The 20,650-nt window shown below is 43.5% G+C and overlaps 1 protein-coding gene across 1 annotated transcript in view; it reads left to right on the forward strand.

Annotated features, from left to right (window-relative positions):
• CCDC27 (coiled-coil domain containing 27) overlaps positions 1-20,039 on the forward strand; it is a 23,458-nt gene extending 3,419 nt beyond the window's left edge. Inside the window, exons 4-12 of the mRNA XM_018552639.1 lie at positions 692-830; positions 2,486-2,647; positions 5,960-6,190; positions 8,759-8,963; positions 9,201-9,331; positions 9,866-9,943; positions 11,532-11,744; positions 14,066-14,170; positions 19,905-20,039. Coding sequence (XP_018408141.1) covers positions 692-830; positions 2,486-2,647; positions 5,960-6,190; positions 8,759-8,963; positions 9,201-9,331; positions 9,866-9,943; positions 11,532-11,744; positions 14,066-14,170; positions 19,905-20,039 — 1,399 coding nt within the window. The remainder of the gene's footprint in view (positions 1-691; positions 831-2,485; positions 2,648-5,959; positions 6,191-8,758; positions 8,964-9,200; positions 9,332-9,865; positions 9,944-11,531; positions 11,745-14,065; positions 14,171-19,904) is intronic.
• The last annotated feature ends 611 nt before the right edge of the window (positions 20,040-20,650 follow it).

Below are 20,650 nucleotides of genomic sequence, written 5' to 3' on the forward strand. Positions count from 1 at the left end.
CCCCCCCCCCATACTGCTTTAAGGATTTACCTAAAATTATGCCTCTAGATCCAGTCATCTTTGTCTTTCCAGTTCAGGCGTTCCTTCAGTGCTGATTCAGCGCTGACTGCTGTGTCTTCTGTGTCCCACGGGGTCTGTCCGCATGCACGCTGCTGGCTGCTTGCATTGACTTACACTGTTTGACTTACACTGTCGGTGTTATTCACAAAGGTGCCGAAGGCAGCCGAGTGAATAACCCAGCCGAAGTGAAGTTTGCCAAACTATGTACTCAGTACGGCTGATTTCAGCCATAAATCGTCTGAAATCAGCCGTAATTATTTCCATATCCAAAGGTCTTCTGGTCAGTTCTCATCTTTTTGTCAAGAGGGATGTGTACATACTTGGCCTATTCAATAAAGCAGTGTAAAGAACAACCATCATTGCCCAATTTGCAGTCACCAATAATCCATTGGTGACCTCTGGATTGCTGTTCTCTGCATTTTGCCCTTTGCCCTTTGCCTAACAGATAAAGCCCCGGGGGTAATATTAGTTTAAAGTTTTATGTAATTTCACAGTAAAAGATATAGAGAACAGAGCACTAATCTACCTGACAAAGGTTGTATCCCCTGTTACAGAGCTGTACTTGATGTGACTTTGTTTCTTTTGTTGCTGTTTTAAATACTATAGACAGGAAACTCCCTCACATTCATAGCTCCACTGATTACCCCAGAAGCAACATTTGGGATGAATCATCGCTGAGTCTCTATCAAAATGGACATCAAAGTCCTCAGACATATCTCACCTCTGTGGAGATAAAGTCGCCGTGGTATATAACGGTGCTCCATGAAAAGGTAGAATTTACCAACTTCTGTGTGTTTCCTAATTTAAAGTGACAAGAGTTAAATCTTAAAAATGCATTCAAGTACCCTAACTATTAACAAAAATGTAGATTATTATTATTATACAGGATTTATATAGCGCCAACAGTTTGCACAGCCCTTTACAATATAAGGAAGTCATTTCAATTACAATACAATTCAAGACAAGATGATTATTTGTGTATCACTCGGCTGTAGATCCTCAAACCATCTCTGAATTGGTGCTGACACTGTCCTTCCTTCTGGAGGGGGGCTACTTTTGTTCCCCATGGTCCCTGTGTGTGTTGTAAAGTAGTCACCGCTCCAAGCTCACTCCTGTGATAGACTACAATCTCATGTTTAGTTTACTAATTTATATTGAGATTGTGATACATCATGGGAGCGAGCTTGGAGAGGTGGCTACTTTACAACACACACAGGGACCATGGGGAACAAAAGTAGCCCCCCTCCAGAAGGAAGGTCAGTGTCAGCACCAATTCAGAGATGGTTTGAGAATCTACAGCTGAGTGATGTATTTATAAATGTTTTGTATTTATAACTGGTATTATATAGCGCCAACAATTTACGCAGTTCATTACACAGTGATCATTCCCATCAGTCCCTGCCCTCAAGGAGCTTAGAATCTAAGGTCCCTATCCCACATGCATACATAAAAGGGCCAATTTAGACAGGAGCCAATTTACCTTCCAGCATGGAAACCAGGAGGAAACCCATGCAAGCACAGGGAGAACATTCAAACTCCTTGCACATAGTGACCTGGCTGGGATTCGACAAATAAGATGCATTTCTATTAATATTTAGGGTACGTGAATGCATTTTTATGGTTTAACTCCTGAGTTTAGTGTCACTTTTAGATGACTGCCCCCACCAGGCTCTATCTAGATCAAAGGATCTTTATATCAGTGGCCATGATCAGCACCTCCAATTTATTAATGTCGGTGGATCTAGCCTTCGACCTTGTTAACTATATTCAACCATTTGCCCCTGTTTCCCCCAAGAACTAGCCAAACTAATGTCTATTCACTCAGCTTTCACCCCTCGCCTCCCCATCCCAAGCCACCTATATGTAGAAAAAGATGTGTGCTTGGGTAGTTCAGTAATTTTAGGTGGACTCGTTGTGCTCAGATGTCCAATCATCATCTAATGTCCATGGTTCCTCTACACATAGCTGACTTTCTGCTACATGATAAGCACACTGTTCTCATCCTAAAATGGCTAACAACAGACATTATTTATACTATTTTAGAGACATTGCTGAGAAAAGCACATAGCTTTATTTAAAAGACGATAGAATCATCTCCATAGTGGTTTTCATTACATATATCCGTTCAGCTGCTGTTCATCTAGATTTCAATATTGAGTGATATATACAGTTTAATGAAAGTATTGTGCTCTATTATAATACAAAGATATTACAAAAAATATCCCATAGTAATACAAAAGCCATTCTACAACTTAAAGTGTTATTCCAACTATCTGTTTTGGATAGATCAGGGAAGAATTAGACCCCCTGGGAGGGTTTTTTTTTTGCTGTCTGTGACTCTGTTTAGCTTTTGTAAAGTGACCACAGGGTCACTGTATGTAAAGTGATACCATGAGGCTCGCCAACACCATGTATGTGTTTTTAGGAGCGATGTCTTTTAAAGTTGGGAGAAGAGATAAATCGTCTCTCCAGGTACGAAGTGGATAGTAAGCGGAAGGATCAAATCATTTCAACTCTCAGGAATGAGATCTCTCAGCTTCAGGGCGATCTCCAGCAGACAAGCCGACCACGTACCAGCAGAGAGGAGGTCGGTCATCTTCCTGGACTTTGTTTTAATTCTTTGTATAGTGCTATACTTCCAGCTGCTACACATTGGCATATAGCAGGGGTAACCAAACTTCGGCCCTCCAACAAATCATATAAGGCTTTGCAAGACTGACAACCACAGGCATGACTTCCGGAGGCAGATTCATGATGGGATTGTAATTTCACCACAGCTGGAAGGCCGAAGTTTGGCTACCCCTGGCATATAGTTCGTATACGTGAAAGGCACTCAGAGACATCAGATGCCTAAAGGAGATCTGTCATGAGAGAAGTACTGGACTGCTGTTGCTGATCCCCTTCTAAATATGCTTCATGTCTGTCTATTATGCACACCTTTTGGCTTGAATATTTTGTGAGCCACTGAATTGGAACAAGCCTGCACCAAGTGAAATCAGAATTTCTGATCAGAATACTCAATCTGAATCAATGACTTCTAAAATGCTGAAGGCAGGGAAAGATTAAAATGACAGCCAGACAACTAGCAATTTAAGTAGCAGGGTAGCAATTACCTATATAATTGATCGCAGTAGTTACCATCGGGCTATCCCCATCTGGAAACAGTATGTTGGGAATGGTGGAATTAATAAGCCAATAGATCATTATTCTGCAGTGCCAGCATAGAGATAATATGACAGTTTAGTACGTACTGGCATTAAACTGTCATCGGATGGGTCCATGTGAGTATGTAGGTCAGGTAAGATTGACTGTAGACAACTTGACTAACTAGACAGGAACAAGTAGTGAAAAATTAAAATGGACACTCATGGGTGGACCATAGTCCATTGTTCTCTCTGCTGAGTGAATGTTTGGTTTACCAGATGTGTTAGCAAACAACAAGAAATATGGTCACCAGTACAATACTTGCAGAGTGCCCCTACCTTATAAAGGAAACTCATGTCAAAAAAAGCACAGACCTCTTGTGTCACCTCAGGTGACTCAATGGGGTCCATTCCACTTAAATCATAAACACCATAGGGGGTTACAGGGCAGGAATCCTCATCCTCTTTGACTGTATAGGCCTAATAAGAAAATAGTATACTTCTTTGTTAGGTGCTATCCTAAGGGAGACGTATAGTATATCTTTATTAGGGCTGTCATGGTACACAGCTGACATTTTCTGGTTTGTGAACCCACAGTAAACCCTGCAATGTCTGGGGTAAGAATGGTAATTGGACTTTCCGACCCCTTTTATCAGTCCACTAAGCTAACTGGTCTAGCCAAAGAACCTTTTGGCAAGTTCAACCTAACTTATGTGAGCAGCAAACCAGCCACCCCCACAGTCGCACACTATTATTATACATTTATATATCTCTGACATATACCACAGTGCTGTACAGAGAACACTGAGCCAGTCACATTATTCTATGATTCGCTTACACTCTAATGCAGAATGGCACCGGCTGTAGAGGGACTAAAAATCCCAGCAAATCATTATACAGCAATGCAGAATAGTATATGAATTGGACTCTGCAATGCCCTGGACTCTGCACTTAGCAACCCCCTGGACCCTGCACTTAGCAATGCCCTGGACCCTGCACATAGCAACGCCTTGGACCCTGCACTTAGCAACGCCCAGGACATTGCACTTAGCAACGCCATGGACCCTGCACGTAGCAACCCACTGGACTCTGCACGCAGGAATGCACTGGACACTTCACTTAGCAATGCACTGGACCCTTCACTTAGCAACGTACTGGACCCTTAACTTAACAAGCACTGGACCCTTCACTTAGCAACGCACTGGACTGCAATATTTAATTCAACATTGGGATAGAGAAATAGGTTATAATAGGGAACTTTACAGTGTAATCTTCCCTATTATAATCCATTTCTCTAAAAGAAAACACAGCACACTGTGGGCACTTCAGGGGTCAGGAGGGCTCCCCCAGAAGTCAGAGAGGAGTCAGGTGAGCTCTTGCTGGGATAGGAACAGTGTTCCGGGGTCAGGAGGACTCCCCCAGAAGTTAAAGTGGAGTCAGGTGGTGTGTGTGCTGGAGACAGCCAGGGAGGCTGGGAGAGAACTGGTGAGGCTAGGAGAGCCGTGAGCCTGGGGTCGCCAGTACTAGTGTGGTACAGCACTTCAAAGAGGACCGGTGGGTCAGAAGTGGTAATGTGTAAAGTGAAAGCCAGAATGCTATACTTGTGTTTTTTTTAAGCATTTCATGGAGGTTATGCTGAACAACCCCTGCGAGGGTATCCAAGGGGGATATATGAACTTTCGTTTGAATAAAAGTGGGCTACCAGGCCCTTAAACAGATGGTATTGCGAGTGGACTGCATCCTTAAAGCGCTCACCACGTGTGCTAATATCCCCAATCATCACATCATGTACCAAAGAAAGCTTATGACAAAAAGCTCCCCATACTTATTCTATAGTTCATAAAAATTTTGTCAAATAAAAATGACCAGCCAAGTGCTGACCCTAGATGAGTGTTATGGGCCTCACATTATGTACTACTCCAAACTACTCTTTTGTATCTGGTATTCACTTAAATATTTAAATTAGCAGGTGGTGGTATTAGTTTTTGCATGGGGAAAAATATTAATTGTTAACAAAGAATTTTGTGGAAATGAAGGAGCAAGGTAAACATTTTCTACATTGAATGTTTCACTTACTGATCTTGGGTGCAAGTGCTTTGTGGTGAGAAAACACCATTGCGTTCCCTGGAGTCATTAGTCTAATCACATTCCTATGACCAGACGTGGATGACATAATTAAAGGAGAACTATGACGTGAGTGAAAATCGCTCAGCCTCATAGATCGAGCCAACGTGTGACAATGAAACTGTCACACGTGGGCTCAATAGATTGGGAAGTGAGCAAACGCATACCGTCGCTCGCTCGCTTCTCGTTCATCTCCCTGCAGAGAGCCGTGACTGTCAGTCACGGCTCCCTGCAGAGATTTCCCTCCTCCCGGGTCCGATCCTCCAGCGCTGACTGGAGGAACGGACAGTAGAGGGGGCGGACACAGCTAGCTCTGCCTCTAGATAGGCAGAGTCGGCTGTCACTCACGCAGCTGGGTGGATCTCAGCAGCATTGTCGGGATCTGTCCCGGCTGCGGCGGTCTCAGTATACCGCGAGCGGTAGCTCACGGTATACTGAGCATTGGGTCACGGGAGGACGCTAGTTTTTGTCCTCCCGTGACCCTTAAGAGAACTATGGGGAAAAACCCTGACCCCATAGTTCTTCTTTTAATGGAATATTGTAATAATGGTGGTCTATTAGTAGCCTATGTGCTTTCAGGAGCGCGGGGCTACTGTCTCTCATGGTTACTGATCATTTCATTGCTATTTTAGGACTGTTCTTCATTAGAGCAGATGGATCATGTAAGCTCCCATAGTACAAATGGATTTCCTGACATCGAGGAATTCTCCACTGGTCATGATGGAATACAAGAGGTTCTGAATTCACCATCAAGTCACAAGGATCTGTCCATAAGCTCAGAGAGAAATGTTTCCACTATATCCTTAGCTGGGAGCTTCTCTGAGATGCAGAGAGACAGTCACAGCCCACCAATAGAAGTTGAGGTAACAAAACATAATTTAATGATTTCTGTGTCTAGAAAAATATTCTTATTTACAAACAAATTACTAACTGTGTATTCATATGTAATGTACTTCACCTTATTGAGATGTATTCTTATGCTTAAGTCCAAGTCTAGTTAAAATCATTTTTTTTAGTTATGGAAAAAGTGGGGAAAGGTAAGACCCTTTGCCAGCTTTAATTGTTGTCTGTGTCTTCCTGGGGAAGGCTATTCCTCACTTTTTATCCCTGTGACACCAGAAGAAATCAAGAATTGAGCACAATGGGCGTTAGTGGGGCATGAAGGCATAGATAGCAATCAGGACGGTCAAAGGTCTTCATTGCCGTTAACCAACTTGTAAAGGTCCAGAATGGTCTTTATTAAAGGAGAGCTATGGGGTCAGGGCTTTTCCCATAGTTCTCCTAAGGGTCACGGGAGAACACAAACTAGCATTCTCCCGTGACCCAAAGCTCAGTATACCGCGAGCTACAGCTCATGGTATACTGAGATGCCGCAGCCGGAACGGATCACGACAATACTGTCTGGATCCACCCAGCTGCGTGAGTGACAGTTGGCTCTGCCTATCTAGCTGGCTCTGCCCGCCCCCTCCCCCGTCTGTTCTGCCAGTCAGCGCTGGAGGATTGGACAGGGGAGGGGGGGGAATGCGTGCAGGGAGCCGTGAGTGACAGTCACAGCTCTCTGCAGGGATAGATCGAGAAGTGAGCGACGGTATGTGTTTGCTCACTTTCCGATCTACTGAGCCGAGCTGTGACAGTTTCATTCTCCTTTAAAGGTAGCAGTTAACAAAAGAAAGCTAATGCATTTCGGGGACTACAAAAGTCCTCCTTCACCAGGGCTGAGGGTACTTCTGAAGTGTGGACTGCTGTGATTCATATCATTTATGGGATATTTCTACTCCTGAAGAACTGGCTAATCGCCACAAAACACGTGGAGTGCCTCGCTAATCCCCTCCCCCTTCTTTCTTTGGCCATGTAGGAGATTGTTTGTGGGTTATAGAATATCTTGCGACCCATCTCCCTTTTTCTTCTGTATTTCACCATCATATTTTGTTTAGCACAGGGTGGGTTATATAGGGTATATAGTTGGGTTGGTAGTTTTCCTAACAATATACAGTATATATATATTTTACATTCGGCTATGCTGCTGCCTGTACCTACTTATCCCACTGACCCATTTTCCCCTCATTTCCTCTTCTGGTGTCACAGGGATCACTTGAAAGGGGTATCCTTCATAACAGGGACACAAGAACCTGGCAGAGGTTCTAGCCCTTCTCCACTCTAATAAATAAAACATTTCTGTTGCTAGCTCTATCCCCAAAGGGATTTCCATCACTTTTGTTACCTCCCTGGTAACAAGAGCAGGAATCTTGCCAATGGTGACCTTAAGCAGTCTTTCAGAAAAAACCTCAAGCAAACCTTGCACTTTGGGCAAGGTCACCTACTCAATGTGACCTATCCCTTCCTTAAAAAAAATAACTTGTGGAGGGAAAAATAGATTATGTACTAATTTTTCCCCACTTTTTGTAGTGCAGCAGGTGATGTCACCCTGGTGCAAACCAAATACCTGGAAATGACGAGTAGCCTGATTCTTGTGAGAAGATGCTGCAACACCGTGCAGAATCATCTTCTTGTGAGATTGGGGCTACGGAACATTCTCCAAGATCTGGCCAGAAGGAGTATGACGTCACCTTTACCTAGGCGCCACAGGAGGAAGTTGGGGGAAGAGAAATACATTTTTCCCCTCACAGGATTTTGTTTTCCACTTTCATTCAGCGTTAGATGTAGAGGAGTAGGAAATGCACCTCGAATAAGTGGACCTTGTCACTCCGGTGTAAGGTCCTCTTTCATCACTACCTGAAATTATTCAAAAGCCTGCTGAAGTCTGCTAGCAACTTGTTTAAAGTGAGGATGATGACTCTCATTGTGGTCTGTTTATCATCTCCAAACCGGAGCTGAAGGGTGACTTTAAGGCTTCAAGAAAGCTGTTCAAGTTGCTTCAGAAAAGCTTAGCATGTGCTTTGTAAAAAGCCTGCGGCACACAGCTCTTATACAAACTGAAGCCCATGTGTGCAAGGCCTAAAAGGTGACCTGGCCATAGACTACACCATCAATGATCATGCCTAAAGGGTGACCTGGTCATAGACCACACCATCAATGATCATGCCTAAAGGGTGACCTGGTCATAGACCACACCATCAATGATCAGGCCCAAATGGTGGCCTGGTCATAGATCACACCAGCAATGATCATGCCTAAAGGGTGACCTGGTCATAGACCATACCATCAATGATTATGCCTGAAGGGTGACCTGGTCATAGACCACACCAACAATGATCATGCCTAAAGGGTGACCTGGTCAATGACCACACCATCAATGATCAGGCCCAAAGGGTGACCTGGTCATAGATCACACCATCAACGATCAGGCCTAAAGGGTGACCTGTTCATAGACCACACCATCAATGATCAGGCCTAAAAGGTGACCTGGCCATGGACCACACCATCGAAGATCAGGCCACCAGCATACTAAGATGTCAACCTTTGTCCATCAGCAGAGCTTACATGATGATGAGAACACGGCACATTTGTTAGATGGAGAGAACATAGCACAAGAACAGATCATGGACTTCACAGCTACACCAGAGGATCAGATTGCCGGTGCTCCATCTGTGGATGAATCCGAGGAAATAAGTCCAATTCTACAGAAACTTCAGGAGGAAATAGAGGTCCTAAAGAAGGATTATGAAATCTCAAAAGGTACTGTTACGATCAACTCACCTATAACAAACAAATTATTTTAAAACACTGCAATACTGTACATTTAATGCATACATCTCTAAGGGGGAGCTTACTGGGCCAGCCCCTGCATTCTTGTATGTCTTGGATACGCCAACAATGAGATGGCACTGTTGAACTGGGAGTATTATATGTCATGCTAAGAAGGAGGAATGACCGCAAACATGGGCAAAAATGACATTTCCCTAATCATTGCAGGTGCCATCTCCTCTCTGCAGAAAACTATCTTCTCCTACGAGTCCAAGCTCAGAAAATCGGAGTCTAAAAAAGAAAGTTTACATAGGGAACTCGTAGAAAGGGGAGTACAGCTGCAGGCGATGTCTAACAAGGTACAACGATAGCTGCATTGTGATTTTTGTTCTGTCCTGTGACCTAACTGGGTACTATGGAGTTAGTTCTGATCTCCTAATGTAAATGCCATGACTGACCTCTCCTTCTGAAAATGCTACATGCTTGCTGACATTTTTATCAGTAACAATTCTTTGGATTTTTCTACATTTGGTGGCACCCCAATGTTTTTGTTCTATGCTTACAGAGATGGTACTGTGATCTAGTCACAATATGTTATAATGCAGAGTGCCGACCTGCTAACATATCTCAGGCACTGGGAGCCGGATGGGGAGGAGTTAAGTTGGGGCACAGGAAGGGGAAGAGCCCAGTGAGGACACTCCCAGTGTGGGTGTTACTGATTCATAATACACTGAGCAGGACAAAGGCGGGGAGGTGACAGAGGAAGCTGCAGTGTATTGTGTGTCACAAAACTAGCTGAGCAGGATCACACATCCTTGGGCGGGTAAACATTACACATATGTATTTAATTTGTGTTTGTTAATCATTAATATTAATATTTATTTTTGCAATAGTTTTCCAGCATGCGTGAAGATAGGAAGCATGCAGAGATTATGGCAGCAATGGAGAAAGAGATTTATAACCTGAGACAGGTGACTGACCGTATAAATATATGGAAGAAAATGTGACCCATCGACTAGAAGTTGTACTAATCTTCTATTATGTTCATTTAAGTTTTTCCTAAAAGGAGACCTGTCTATGGCGACCAATCTGATGAAGTCCCTAAAACTCTTCCTGTTGGAATTTGAATTTATGGCTTACTTAGAATTCATGTCATACAGTTTAAACATAGTGGAGTTGCTTTACTAAACCAGATAAATGAAAGCTTTAGTACCTGGATGCAGGACCATCCCTTTAAAGAGGCAGCCTGAGGCTGTTGCCTCAGACGGAATACCTTTGGGTCACGTGGAGATGGGGGGGCAGGTAGAGTGGGGAGATGTGTAAGAGCCATACACATCTCCCCGCCCAGCTCGAAGAGCTATTTCACACCACAAACATTGCATTCTGGCCTGATTTGGTGCCGGAAAGCACTGGATCGCAAGCCGGCCGGCTCCCTGCGATCAGGGGCGGGAAGGGGTGTGGCAGTGCATTGAAGTCAATGGCAGCGCAGTGCGATCGCCCAGACGCATGCACTATTTTTTTTCTGACTGCACCGGACCGGAAAGCAGGCATTGATGTGCCACACGTTTGGGTGCGGGCAATCACACTCTGGCTGGAGGGCGTGGCTGCAGTGTCATTGACTTCAATGCCCTGCCTTGCCCTTTCCTGCCCCTGAACGCAGGGAGCCAGCCAGGATGCAATCCATTGCGTTGCCGCACTAAATCGGGCAGAAACGCACTGTTTGTGCTGTGAGTTAGCCCTTAGTAACCTAGGACGCTCTGGCTGATGTCCCACCCAGCTCCTGGAAACCAGTGACATCTCCATTTGCCAGGTGCTGAGCGGGGCGCCAGCCAGAGCGTCCTCCCAGGTTAATAAGAACCGAACGGTGAGATATGGAGCCTACAGAGGGCAGCTTTATTCTTATGACTGGTGGTGCTGGCATGCACCACCCCCCTTGCCTCAGGTGACAATAAGGCTAGGGACTCCACTACCTGGATGTATAAATTCTCAGTGATTCTGATCCCTGAGAAGAGGAGATAGCACAGAGATTTGCTCATCTGTGTTTTGCTGCTTCTTTACCCAGGCTGGGGGAACGGGCTTGACCGAGCTGCATTGCTTTAACCGCTGTAGAGAAAAGTGAGGTCAGATTCTGGCGGTTCATCTGATATCTGTATTAGAAAACGAATGCAGAATACATGTATAAGAGGTGCTAGGTCTCCTGTTATTAAAGTCGCTTAAGTCTGGACCCCATCTGCTACCACCCAGAGCACCCCGTTTCTTTCTGGCTACCACTGACAACACTGGTTGCCAGGAACTAAGCAGGAAGCTGGCCAGAGCACCCCAGGTTACCCAGCTCTTATCAACCCAGGACGTGCTGGCCACAAATGGGGAGGCAGGCACACAGCAAACATTGTGCAGCAGAGTGGCCATGCCCCTACATGACAAAAAGAGATGCTGCCTGAGGCAACAGCCTCGGGCTCCCTCATTATAGGGACAGCCCTGGTTTTATACCATCTTCTGACATACTGACAAATTATGGTATCTGATGTGATATATTGTATTTATTGGTGTGTCCTCTAGCTGGCATCTGAACTGAAATCAGAGGTGAGCAAGAGGAATGATCTGATTGGGGACCTAAAGAGTGACATTCAGAGGCTTCAGAAGGAGATCCTGGAGTGCCAGATACAAATGAGGAGGCAAGAGGAAGAGAGAAACCAAACAGAGAGCAAAGTTGGGGACCTGACAACGTCTGAGCAACAGGTCAGAGTGGATCTGGAGGCATTACAGTCCAAGGTAAGTAGAGTTAGTGCCCCACTAAAGGAGCACCATCAAAAATATTCTCACTGGCCAAGCTGTCTAGCAAATGTGACAGGGACTGGGATAAGTTACAACACTGCCAGGGGTGGGGGTGCTTCAGCTGTTGTAGCAACATTCTTTTCAAATGTTTTTAGGAAATCTAATGGTTTGGGGTCAGTTTTAATTGATTTGTGATAGATTCTTTGTTTTACAAGTACTGCAGGTGAAGTTGTTTGGTGTCTGGCAATGAAGCCTCGTACCGTGTTAGCTGCAGATAGCAGCAGTCAATTAACAAGATTATAGGAAATGTCTTTTGCTGGCTAAATAAGTTATAGTGCAAGCTTTTGACAATCCTCATCTGTCTTTGTAAGGTCATGCCATCTCATCATCATCACTGCTCAGTGAGTCTCTGACCCAGTATGAGATTGTGACCAATTTAGTCATAACTCGTGACCTGCATAATTGTCCTGGGCCTGTAGATGAAGCCAGAGGATGGGAATGATGCGACACAAGTAGCAAATTCTAACAGGGTTATTCACAAAAAGGTGAAGAGTTTGGAGACGGCCGGAGAAGTGAACAATCTAGGACAACATAGCTGATTGGGAAAAATTCTCCAATTCAGCTCACTTTCCAGCTCCGCTAAGTTGTCCTAGATTGTTCACTTCTCCGGCCGTCTCCAAACTCTTCACCCTTCTGTGAATAACCCTTTAAAAGTAGGTGTCAGCATCCCCCATTTTTAAGACATTGCAAGTTCCCTTTAAAGGAGAACTATGGGGTCAGGGCTTTTCCCCATAGTTCTCCTAAGGGTAACGGGAGCACATAAACTAGCGTCCTCCCATGACCCAAAGCTCAGTATATTGCGAGCTACAGCTCGCGGTATACTGAGACATCGCAGCCGGAACGGATCCCGACAATTCTGTCTGGATCCACCCAGCTGCGTGAGTGACAGTCACGGCTCTCTGCACGGATAGATCGAGAAGTGAGTGAGCGCCAGTATGTGTTCCCTCACTTCCCGATCTACTGAGCCGACCTGTGACAGTTTCATTGTCACAGGTCGGCTCAGATTATGAGGCTGAGTGAAAATCACTCTCCTCATAATTCTCCTTTAAAAACAAGGCATATCAGTTATACATAACCAGCTACAATGTAACGTTCAGGTGAGTTATAGCCAAACTGATGTTCTTTTTTTGCGTAGGGACAGTCTGTAAAGAGAAGACCACCCAACAATTACAAGGTTATGCACTAAAGGGTGAAGGGATTGGAGAAAGCAGGAGAAGAGAACAATCTAGGACAACGTAGCTGAACTGGAAAGTGAGCTGAATTGGAGTATTTTGGAGAATCAGCTATGTTGGCCTAGATTGTTCACTTCCCTTGCTTTATCCAAACTCTTCACCCCTTTGTGAAAAACGCTGTGACTGTCTAGAATAGAGATTTCAGCCATGAGGTGGTGCTATAGATACACAGAAACATCTGCCAGGACAAAACTATGTAAGCTGCCACTGCTGGTGATGTTTAACAGCATAGTCCATCTTTTTCAATAATGTAATAAATGGTATATAAATGAATCGAGTGCATTTTGTATAGAATGCTTACATTGAAGCCTGTAGATCATTGCAAGCTTGATCCGTGCATTACTAGTGCAATGCATAGGCTCCTGCAGACTCTTTCCACAGCCTCAGGTCCCTGTGAGAGTGTGGGCCTTCAGAAATGGGGCTAGAAGAAGAAAACAATGCCCTTCAAGTGTGGCGACATCACATTGAGATCTACAAGTCCCTCTGATACTATAACAGATAGATGTCTAGTCTTCCCATTCACAGATGTGACTTTGTTAAACAACATGATCCCTTGACGCTCTGTTCTAGAAGTCATCTATTGAATGCATGCAAAGAACAGTTATAACAAATACATGACAAGTGCACATAAATTAAATACACAACATTTAAAACACAAACATTTATATGGATTTTTCTTTTAAACTGCAGCTTAAGTGGAAATCCAGCAATACCTTCATTTTTTTTTTTAGCCACAAAGTGACATTGTCTTCCAAAGACGCGAGTATTCAGGCAGTTCAGTTCCATTAAAGAATATGAGCATTATTAGGCAAAGTGCACTTATCCATCTAGATCTTATCTAGAGTTCAGAAGCTCAAATAGACAGTATAAACTATTATTATTATACAGGATTTATATAGCGCCAAGAGTTTGCGCAGCGCTTTACAATATAAGGAAGACGTTACCATCACAATACAATTCAAGACAAGATGGTAAGGAGGGGATGCATTATGCGATGATTGATAATTTGCTTCCTACCTATTGCAGTTCGAGAGGTTCCGCAGTAAAATAATACAAGCCGCTTACACAGCTCCGGGGTTCAAAGGTCCGCAGGTGGAAGTCTCCGATAATGAAATCCTTGAAACCATGCAAGTAAGTACATTGCTGTATAATACGGTTAGGAATTCACAAAGCGCAGTAACCATAGCAGATCATCTTTCATTGTTCTGATAAAAGGCTGAATCAGACTGGCAAGTCCACAATATGTACTACTGATCCCCCAACACTTCATGTATACATGTGAAGCAACATGTAGGACTTTAAGGAATTAAACGGTAAAGGGAATCCAGAATCCAGAATTTATACAAGATGGTTTATGTAAACATGGTCATGGCACAAGTTCACCATTATATATTCCCTGAAGCAGCACAGTGGGGAACCACGCTCCAAAGACATGCTGGAAGGTTAATTGGCTCCTGTCTAAATTGGCCCTGTATGTATGTAAAATAGGGACCTTAGATTGTAAGTTCTCTGAGGGTAGGGACTTGTGTGAATGTGCAGTATGTATGTGTGTGGCAAAAAGTGTCGGCATCATATAAATAATACCTGTAATAAATAAATATTATGTATAACATATAATCCATATGTTCATCATATTGTTAAGTATATTTAAAGTTGAACTCCAGCAGGTAAAAAAAAAATGTCATGTAATCTTTAAAAAAACAAATAAATCTGAATTCCAGCTAAAAGAAAATCAAATTCAATAGCCTAGTAATAGGTAATATTAAAAAAAAAAAAAAAAAAGTCAGCTTTTTGTGTCCCTTACAGTACATATTTTCCACCACAAGATGTCCTCTGTCTTTTTTTTTAATTGCTTGTTTTAATAAACTTCAGTTTTAAAGTATTTTTAGATAAAATTAGCAAGTCTCAAAATTTGTCTTCATGTCCGCCTTCTGTAATTCCCTGCACAGCAGCATTCTGAAGTTGGGATCAGCACTCTGAGCATTTCTGCTCCGTCTAAGACTGTAAACATTCTTACAGGAATGGAGAAGATTAGTGTGCTCCCTTGTTCTCCATTCACAGGCTGAGGGAGGCCCTGGACCAGGCTGTATTTTTAAACTGAAGTGTAGTCTGCAGGGAGGTCCAGGACTTGGCTGTGCTGTCTGGCTGGGTCACAAACTTGGCTAAATAAATACTTGGCATTAAAAATCTTGTGGCAGGAAAAAAAACCGCATTTAAATATGTTTATCTGTTGACATTCAGCCTAAATTTACCTTTCTCTCCCTTTATACACAATACTTCACTTCTAGTATCATCTGTTAGTATAACTGTACAATCAGATTATGTGGATCATATGGCAGGGGATTGTTCTCTTCTTGGGTGTTCCTGTCTATGGTGCATTGAAAGCATCTTTTTGGCTTCATCCACCTTCCACATCTTGCTGTTTGTCAACTCAAGAAACAACAACTATGAGTATATCTGTAAAAAATAAGTCAAGGCAACTAGACTTGCTGTATTTTTCTTGAAGGCATTTCACTTTACATCCAATCAGCTTTCTCAATTCAGAATGACTTGTACAAAATTACTTTTTGTACAAGTCATTCTGAATTGAGAAAGCCGGTTGGATGACCAGTAAAACGTTTTTAAGAAAAATACAGCAAGTCCAGTTGCCTTGACTTATTTTTTACAGATATACCATGTGACCTGGATGAATGAGAACCTTCTCAAACTATGAGTATAGACCAAGTGCCTCCTGGAATGTGTACTTGCAGGGAAGTTTTTTCCCCAATTGATTTTACAAATATTTCACAGCACTCAACCTGTTTTTTCTGAATGTATGAGTCTTACTTGCTCTATGTCATACACACATTACTAGAATGTAGTCCAGCCCCCTTTATTCAACCAACAATAGCCTACATTCCAGGCACATTGGTATCACATAGCCTGTAATTCAGACGAGAATTACCTTTAACTATACATTTTGGTGTGCTGGGGTGTCATTACCAGCCCTGGGAGAAATTCTAGTATCATCCCTCAGTATAACTGTACAATCAGATTATGTGGATCATATGGCAGGGGATTGTTCTCTTCTTGGGTGTTCCTGTCTATGGTGTACAGAAAGCTATATGTATTAGCTGACAAACTGAATTTCGGAAACTCTGTTCCTGCACTTCCCTCCTCATGGTGGTGGAGCCTTTTCTTAGGCTGTGTAATTGAAAAAATCCTTCCTGACCCCCATAAGGCAATTGGATATGATATGGGGTCAGGAAAGATTTTTTCCCTTGTTGGTGCAAAACATTTTTTGTGTGTGTTTTGGTTGGAGCGGAGAGGGAGCAGTAGAGCTCTGGTTGGCTCAGAGTGCTGATCCTACCTTTTATGAGTCTGAATACTGCTGTGCAGATAAATGCAGAAGATGGATGGAAAGATAGACTTAGAGACCTGCTAATTGTATGTAAAAAAAATGTTTAGGATCCGTTCACACTTCACACCTAAGTTTAGTATAAAGCTGACCATATACCTATAGATTATCTGCAGATTTTGTATGGTCAGATGGAAAAAGTACAACAGATTCTTCCATCTACGCTAAACTGTGTCGATGGCAGACTCTCCCACTGGGCCAAATACCTGAACAATCTGATTGGATGCAGGCATTGTTTAGGTATTTTGAGAGTGGCAGCACAGTGGTTTAGTAGAATGGCCCTCTGTCTTGGAGCATTGGGGGTCCCGGGTTTAAATCCCAGTCAGCACACTATCTGCATGGAGTTTGCATGTTCTCCCTTTTGGTTTTCTTCCACATTCCAAAGGCACCTGAAGGACAGTTTTAGGCCTCATTCACACGAGAAACGGCCGGCACATACAGCTCCACGCTGCGTGCACGGCCGTATCGGGCAGCTCCCGGAAAGGACCGGTGCCACGTGTAGTACGCAGCCACTGTCCTTTATGGGAGTACACGGTCATACCCACCCTACGCTCACCCCAAGTGCAGGTCTGTATGGGTGCAGGTGTCCCGACTCGGACGCAGACAGGATCCAACCTGTCAGAGTACGGGCACCTGCACGGACGTGCAGGTCGGGTGAGCGTTCGGCCGCGGACTCCCATAGAGAAGGACAGGGTTTGCGTACTAATCACACGCAGCACCTGTCCTTCCCGGGAGCGGCCCGACAGGGCCGTGCACGCAGCATGGAGCTGTACGTACCGGCCGATTCCCGTGTGAATGAGGCCTTAAAAACAGACGTTTAACCTGTAGTTGAGTTTTAAATAGACCCTGTAGCCAGACCATTCCATCATTTCAGCAGCAATATTCCCTTGGGATTACAATATATGTGAATGTAATGTATTTCATGCCTGCTATTTACCTGTAAAAGCCTCTCTTGTGTAAACATCCAAAAGCCCCGAGACTTCTGCTGGGCACCGCTATCTTGTTTTTTTATATAATCTTTATTTAAACATTTTATATTATACCATCATAACATAGTCATACATATCCAAACTAAACAAAACAAACAGACAAAAAACATGAACTAATTCTCATGAGTGATATACAAATACGGAAGACTGAATGATGAACTAATTAAATATACTAAAACCATCCCTTCTTATTCTATTATACAAATTCAGCAGCCCTGGATGTCAGCAGCCCTGGTAGACTCAAAGCTCTCACTCAAGTTAGGCGATCTGGACCGGTCCAGCCTATTTTCAGTAGTGGGTCTGGAGCTGGCGCTCCAGTAACCCCAATGTTCACCCGGCCCTATCTATAGTATTCCCCTTCACTACCTCCCCAGTTGCTACATAAGGTTTTGTAGGGAGGTGAGGGGAGAAGCTAACGAGCTGGGCCAGCACAGACACTAATTAGTCACTCCCAGATGAGCAGAGGGCTATGACATGCAAGGAGGGAGGGGATGTGTCAGGGAATCAACTCTCCTGGAGCAGTCACATTTTTCAGTAAGTACAAAGGCACATTGCAAGTGAATAAAAAACATTATAGAAAGGAAAAAAAACTTCAAGTAAGCATTTAAAGTACTTGTTTTTTTTCTGTGCTTTTACCTGCAAATATGTGTAGCTGGTGACAGGGTCTCTTTAGAAATGTACCTGAAAATGTAACAAAGCGTAGTCCTTGATTGTTATAGTAGCTGTGCAGTGTTTGTTACTAACTACATATGTTTGTATCAGAGCAGGGACTGTATATTCAAAGAGCGGGTCATAAGACCGAATACATCTGCACCATTAAAGAGTATTCGGCATGCTTTAAATGGTTATGACACGCACATTTCTTGTTCAACACCATTCCTCCTATTACAGATGTACAAACAGTGGAAAATGCATTGCTCTGTCACACGGCCTGGTCTGCCCATGCAATCCATTTTACAGGGGTGGTTATTCGCAGATCCGCTGACTTTTTAATATTTTTTTATTTTTTACATATTAGATAAAAAAAGAAAAATCTTTAAAGGAGAACTATGGGGTCAGAGCTTTTCCCCATAGTTCTCCTAAGGGTCACGGGAGAACACAAACTAGCGTTCTCCCGTCACCCAAAGCTCAGTATCAGTCTCAGCTACAGCTCGCGGTATACTGAGATGCACGCCGCAGCCGGAATGGATCCCAACAATTCTGTCAAGATCCACCCAGCTGCGAGATTTACAGCTGGCTCTGCCTATCCAGAAGCAGAGCAAGCTGTGCCCGCCCCCTCCCCCGTCCATTCCGCCAGTCAGCGCTGGAGGATCGGACAGGGGAGGGGAATCCCTGCAGGGAGCCGTGAGTGACAGTTACAGCTCTACCGCATTTAACTAGAGGGAGGATGGCTGGACGCTGTATGAGGTGATTTAATGCAGTTTGAAGTCCAGCTGTCCTTCCCCATCTCTCCTAGCTGAAACTCTGTACCTCACAACAGAGCTCTGTCTGGGAGAGAAAGGGCTGAAGTCTGAGCTTTGCAGCTGTGATTGAGTGATCACAATTGCAATGCTTTCCAGGCTTGAATACAAATATTAAAGAAATGCATATTTTTTTATATAATTATGCATTTCTTTCATTTTTGCAAAAGGTGAACTTATCCTTTAATTTTATTTCCAATGGTGATATAAAAGTTAATGTTGTGATGCAAGCGTTTCCAGGTGACTCCCCACCAGCTCTGTTCTGCACCCCAAACAGCGGTGTACTTTTCTACTGCAAACTGCAATCAGCTTGGCTTATGTCCACCAACTCCCATATCTACCTATTACTACTGAAACACCCGAGAGCTCCCTCTAGTGGCTGATCTACAAATCGCTATATTTAAAAATATTGGCAAAAATATGCAAGAGCAACCTTCTAAAAATGTAATATCAAAAATGCCTTTGAGGTAATCACTGCAATCAGATTAAATGTATTCACTTTGCTGAAAGTACACTATACTTCCCTTTTAGGCCTCATTCGCACAGGCATGCACATCAGTCCGGCGGGCAAGCGGCTGCAGAGACCTGCTCCCGGGAGGGACAGGTGCAGCCTGCAATAGATTGCTGCCTGCAATAGCGTGCAGCTGCCTATAGATCCCTATGACAGGACACAGCTGAATGTGGCTACAGGATGACCCAAACCTGAACATCCATACAGGTCAGGGTGCACGCACTTGGACACAGATAGACTCTCCTGCGTGGGCATGCATGTCCTATGGATTTGCACGTCCATGTGAATGAGGCCTTAAACAGACAATTATAATTCAAAGTCAATAATGCTATATAATGGGGAAAACCCATCATTCATAAGTAAGCCTGTGCAGTTCTTATATTTTAAGACTAAATATTCATTTTCCGGTCGTGATTGTTTCGTTTAAGCAATTAAAAAAAAAAAAGGATTGGACTGTGCCACAAAATAAAGCGATTATTCACCCAAACTTTTGTTTTCTTCTTTGTAGAAAATAATCGCAGAGAGGTCAGATTTCTACCAGCAGCTAAAACAGAAAGGAGTCAAAATTCCGCCGTTATACCTATCAGAAACCTCCGCCTTTGCCAAGCAATCATCCTCAACCATGAGGAAGAAAACACAGTGAAGGACATCCTCAGGGGCGTGTGGTCACATGACTTACAACAGACAATCTGTACCACTTACAGCAACCAATCAGGTTGTTTCTTTATGTTGTAAAAATGATTGATGGTATCTAGTTGCTTTAGAGAACACAGGAACATTTCCGAACCCTTTGGCTCCTTATATGGGATCAGCATTGTGTCTTCTTGAGAACTTATTATACGCTGTAAAACCTTTCCTGACAGGCCAATAAAAAAACTTGACGTTCAGGACTTTTGGAGTGCCAGTGTACCCTTTATTACTTCATGGAACGGGGGCGCCATCCGCATACGTTGTTGCACCCACCCAAGGCTTTGGGGTTTACTTCACCGGTTAGGTTTGCAATGGGACAACAACGCACCTCTTGAGAACCTACTAATCGCAAATCAATTTAAATCAGGCATTTCCCCTTTGTTGTGGAAGCACAAATCCCCGCATGCCCTGGCTGAACACTTATGGTACTGGGAAGTTCAATGAAAGCCATGAAGAGGTTACCTGTCTGGGATATTTACATAACTTGTACATTTGTAAAAACAAATGAAACACAAATAATATTATTCAATAAAGAGTTGTTATTCATAACATGAACCTCTACTT

This window comes from Nanorana parkeri, unplaced genomic scaffold, assembly GCF_000935625.1.
Source record: "Nanorana parkeri isolate BGI_ZX_2015 unplaced genomic scaffold, ASM93562v1 scaffold94, whole genome shotgun sequence".
Taxonomy (NCBI): Eukaryota; Metazoa; Chordata; class Amphibia; order Anura; family Dicroglossidae; genus Nanorana; species Nanorana parkeri.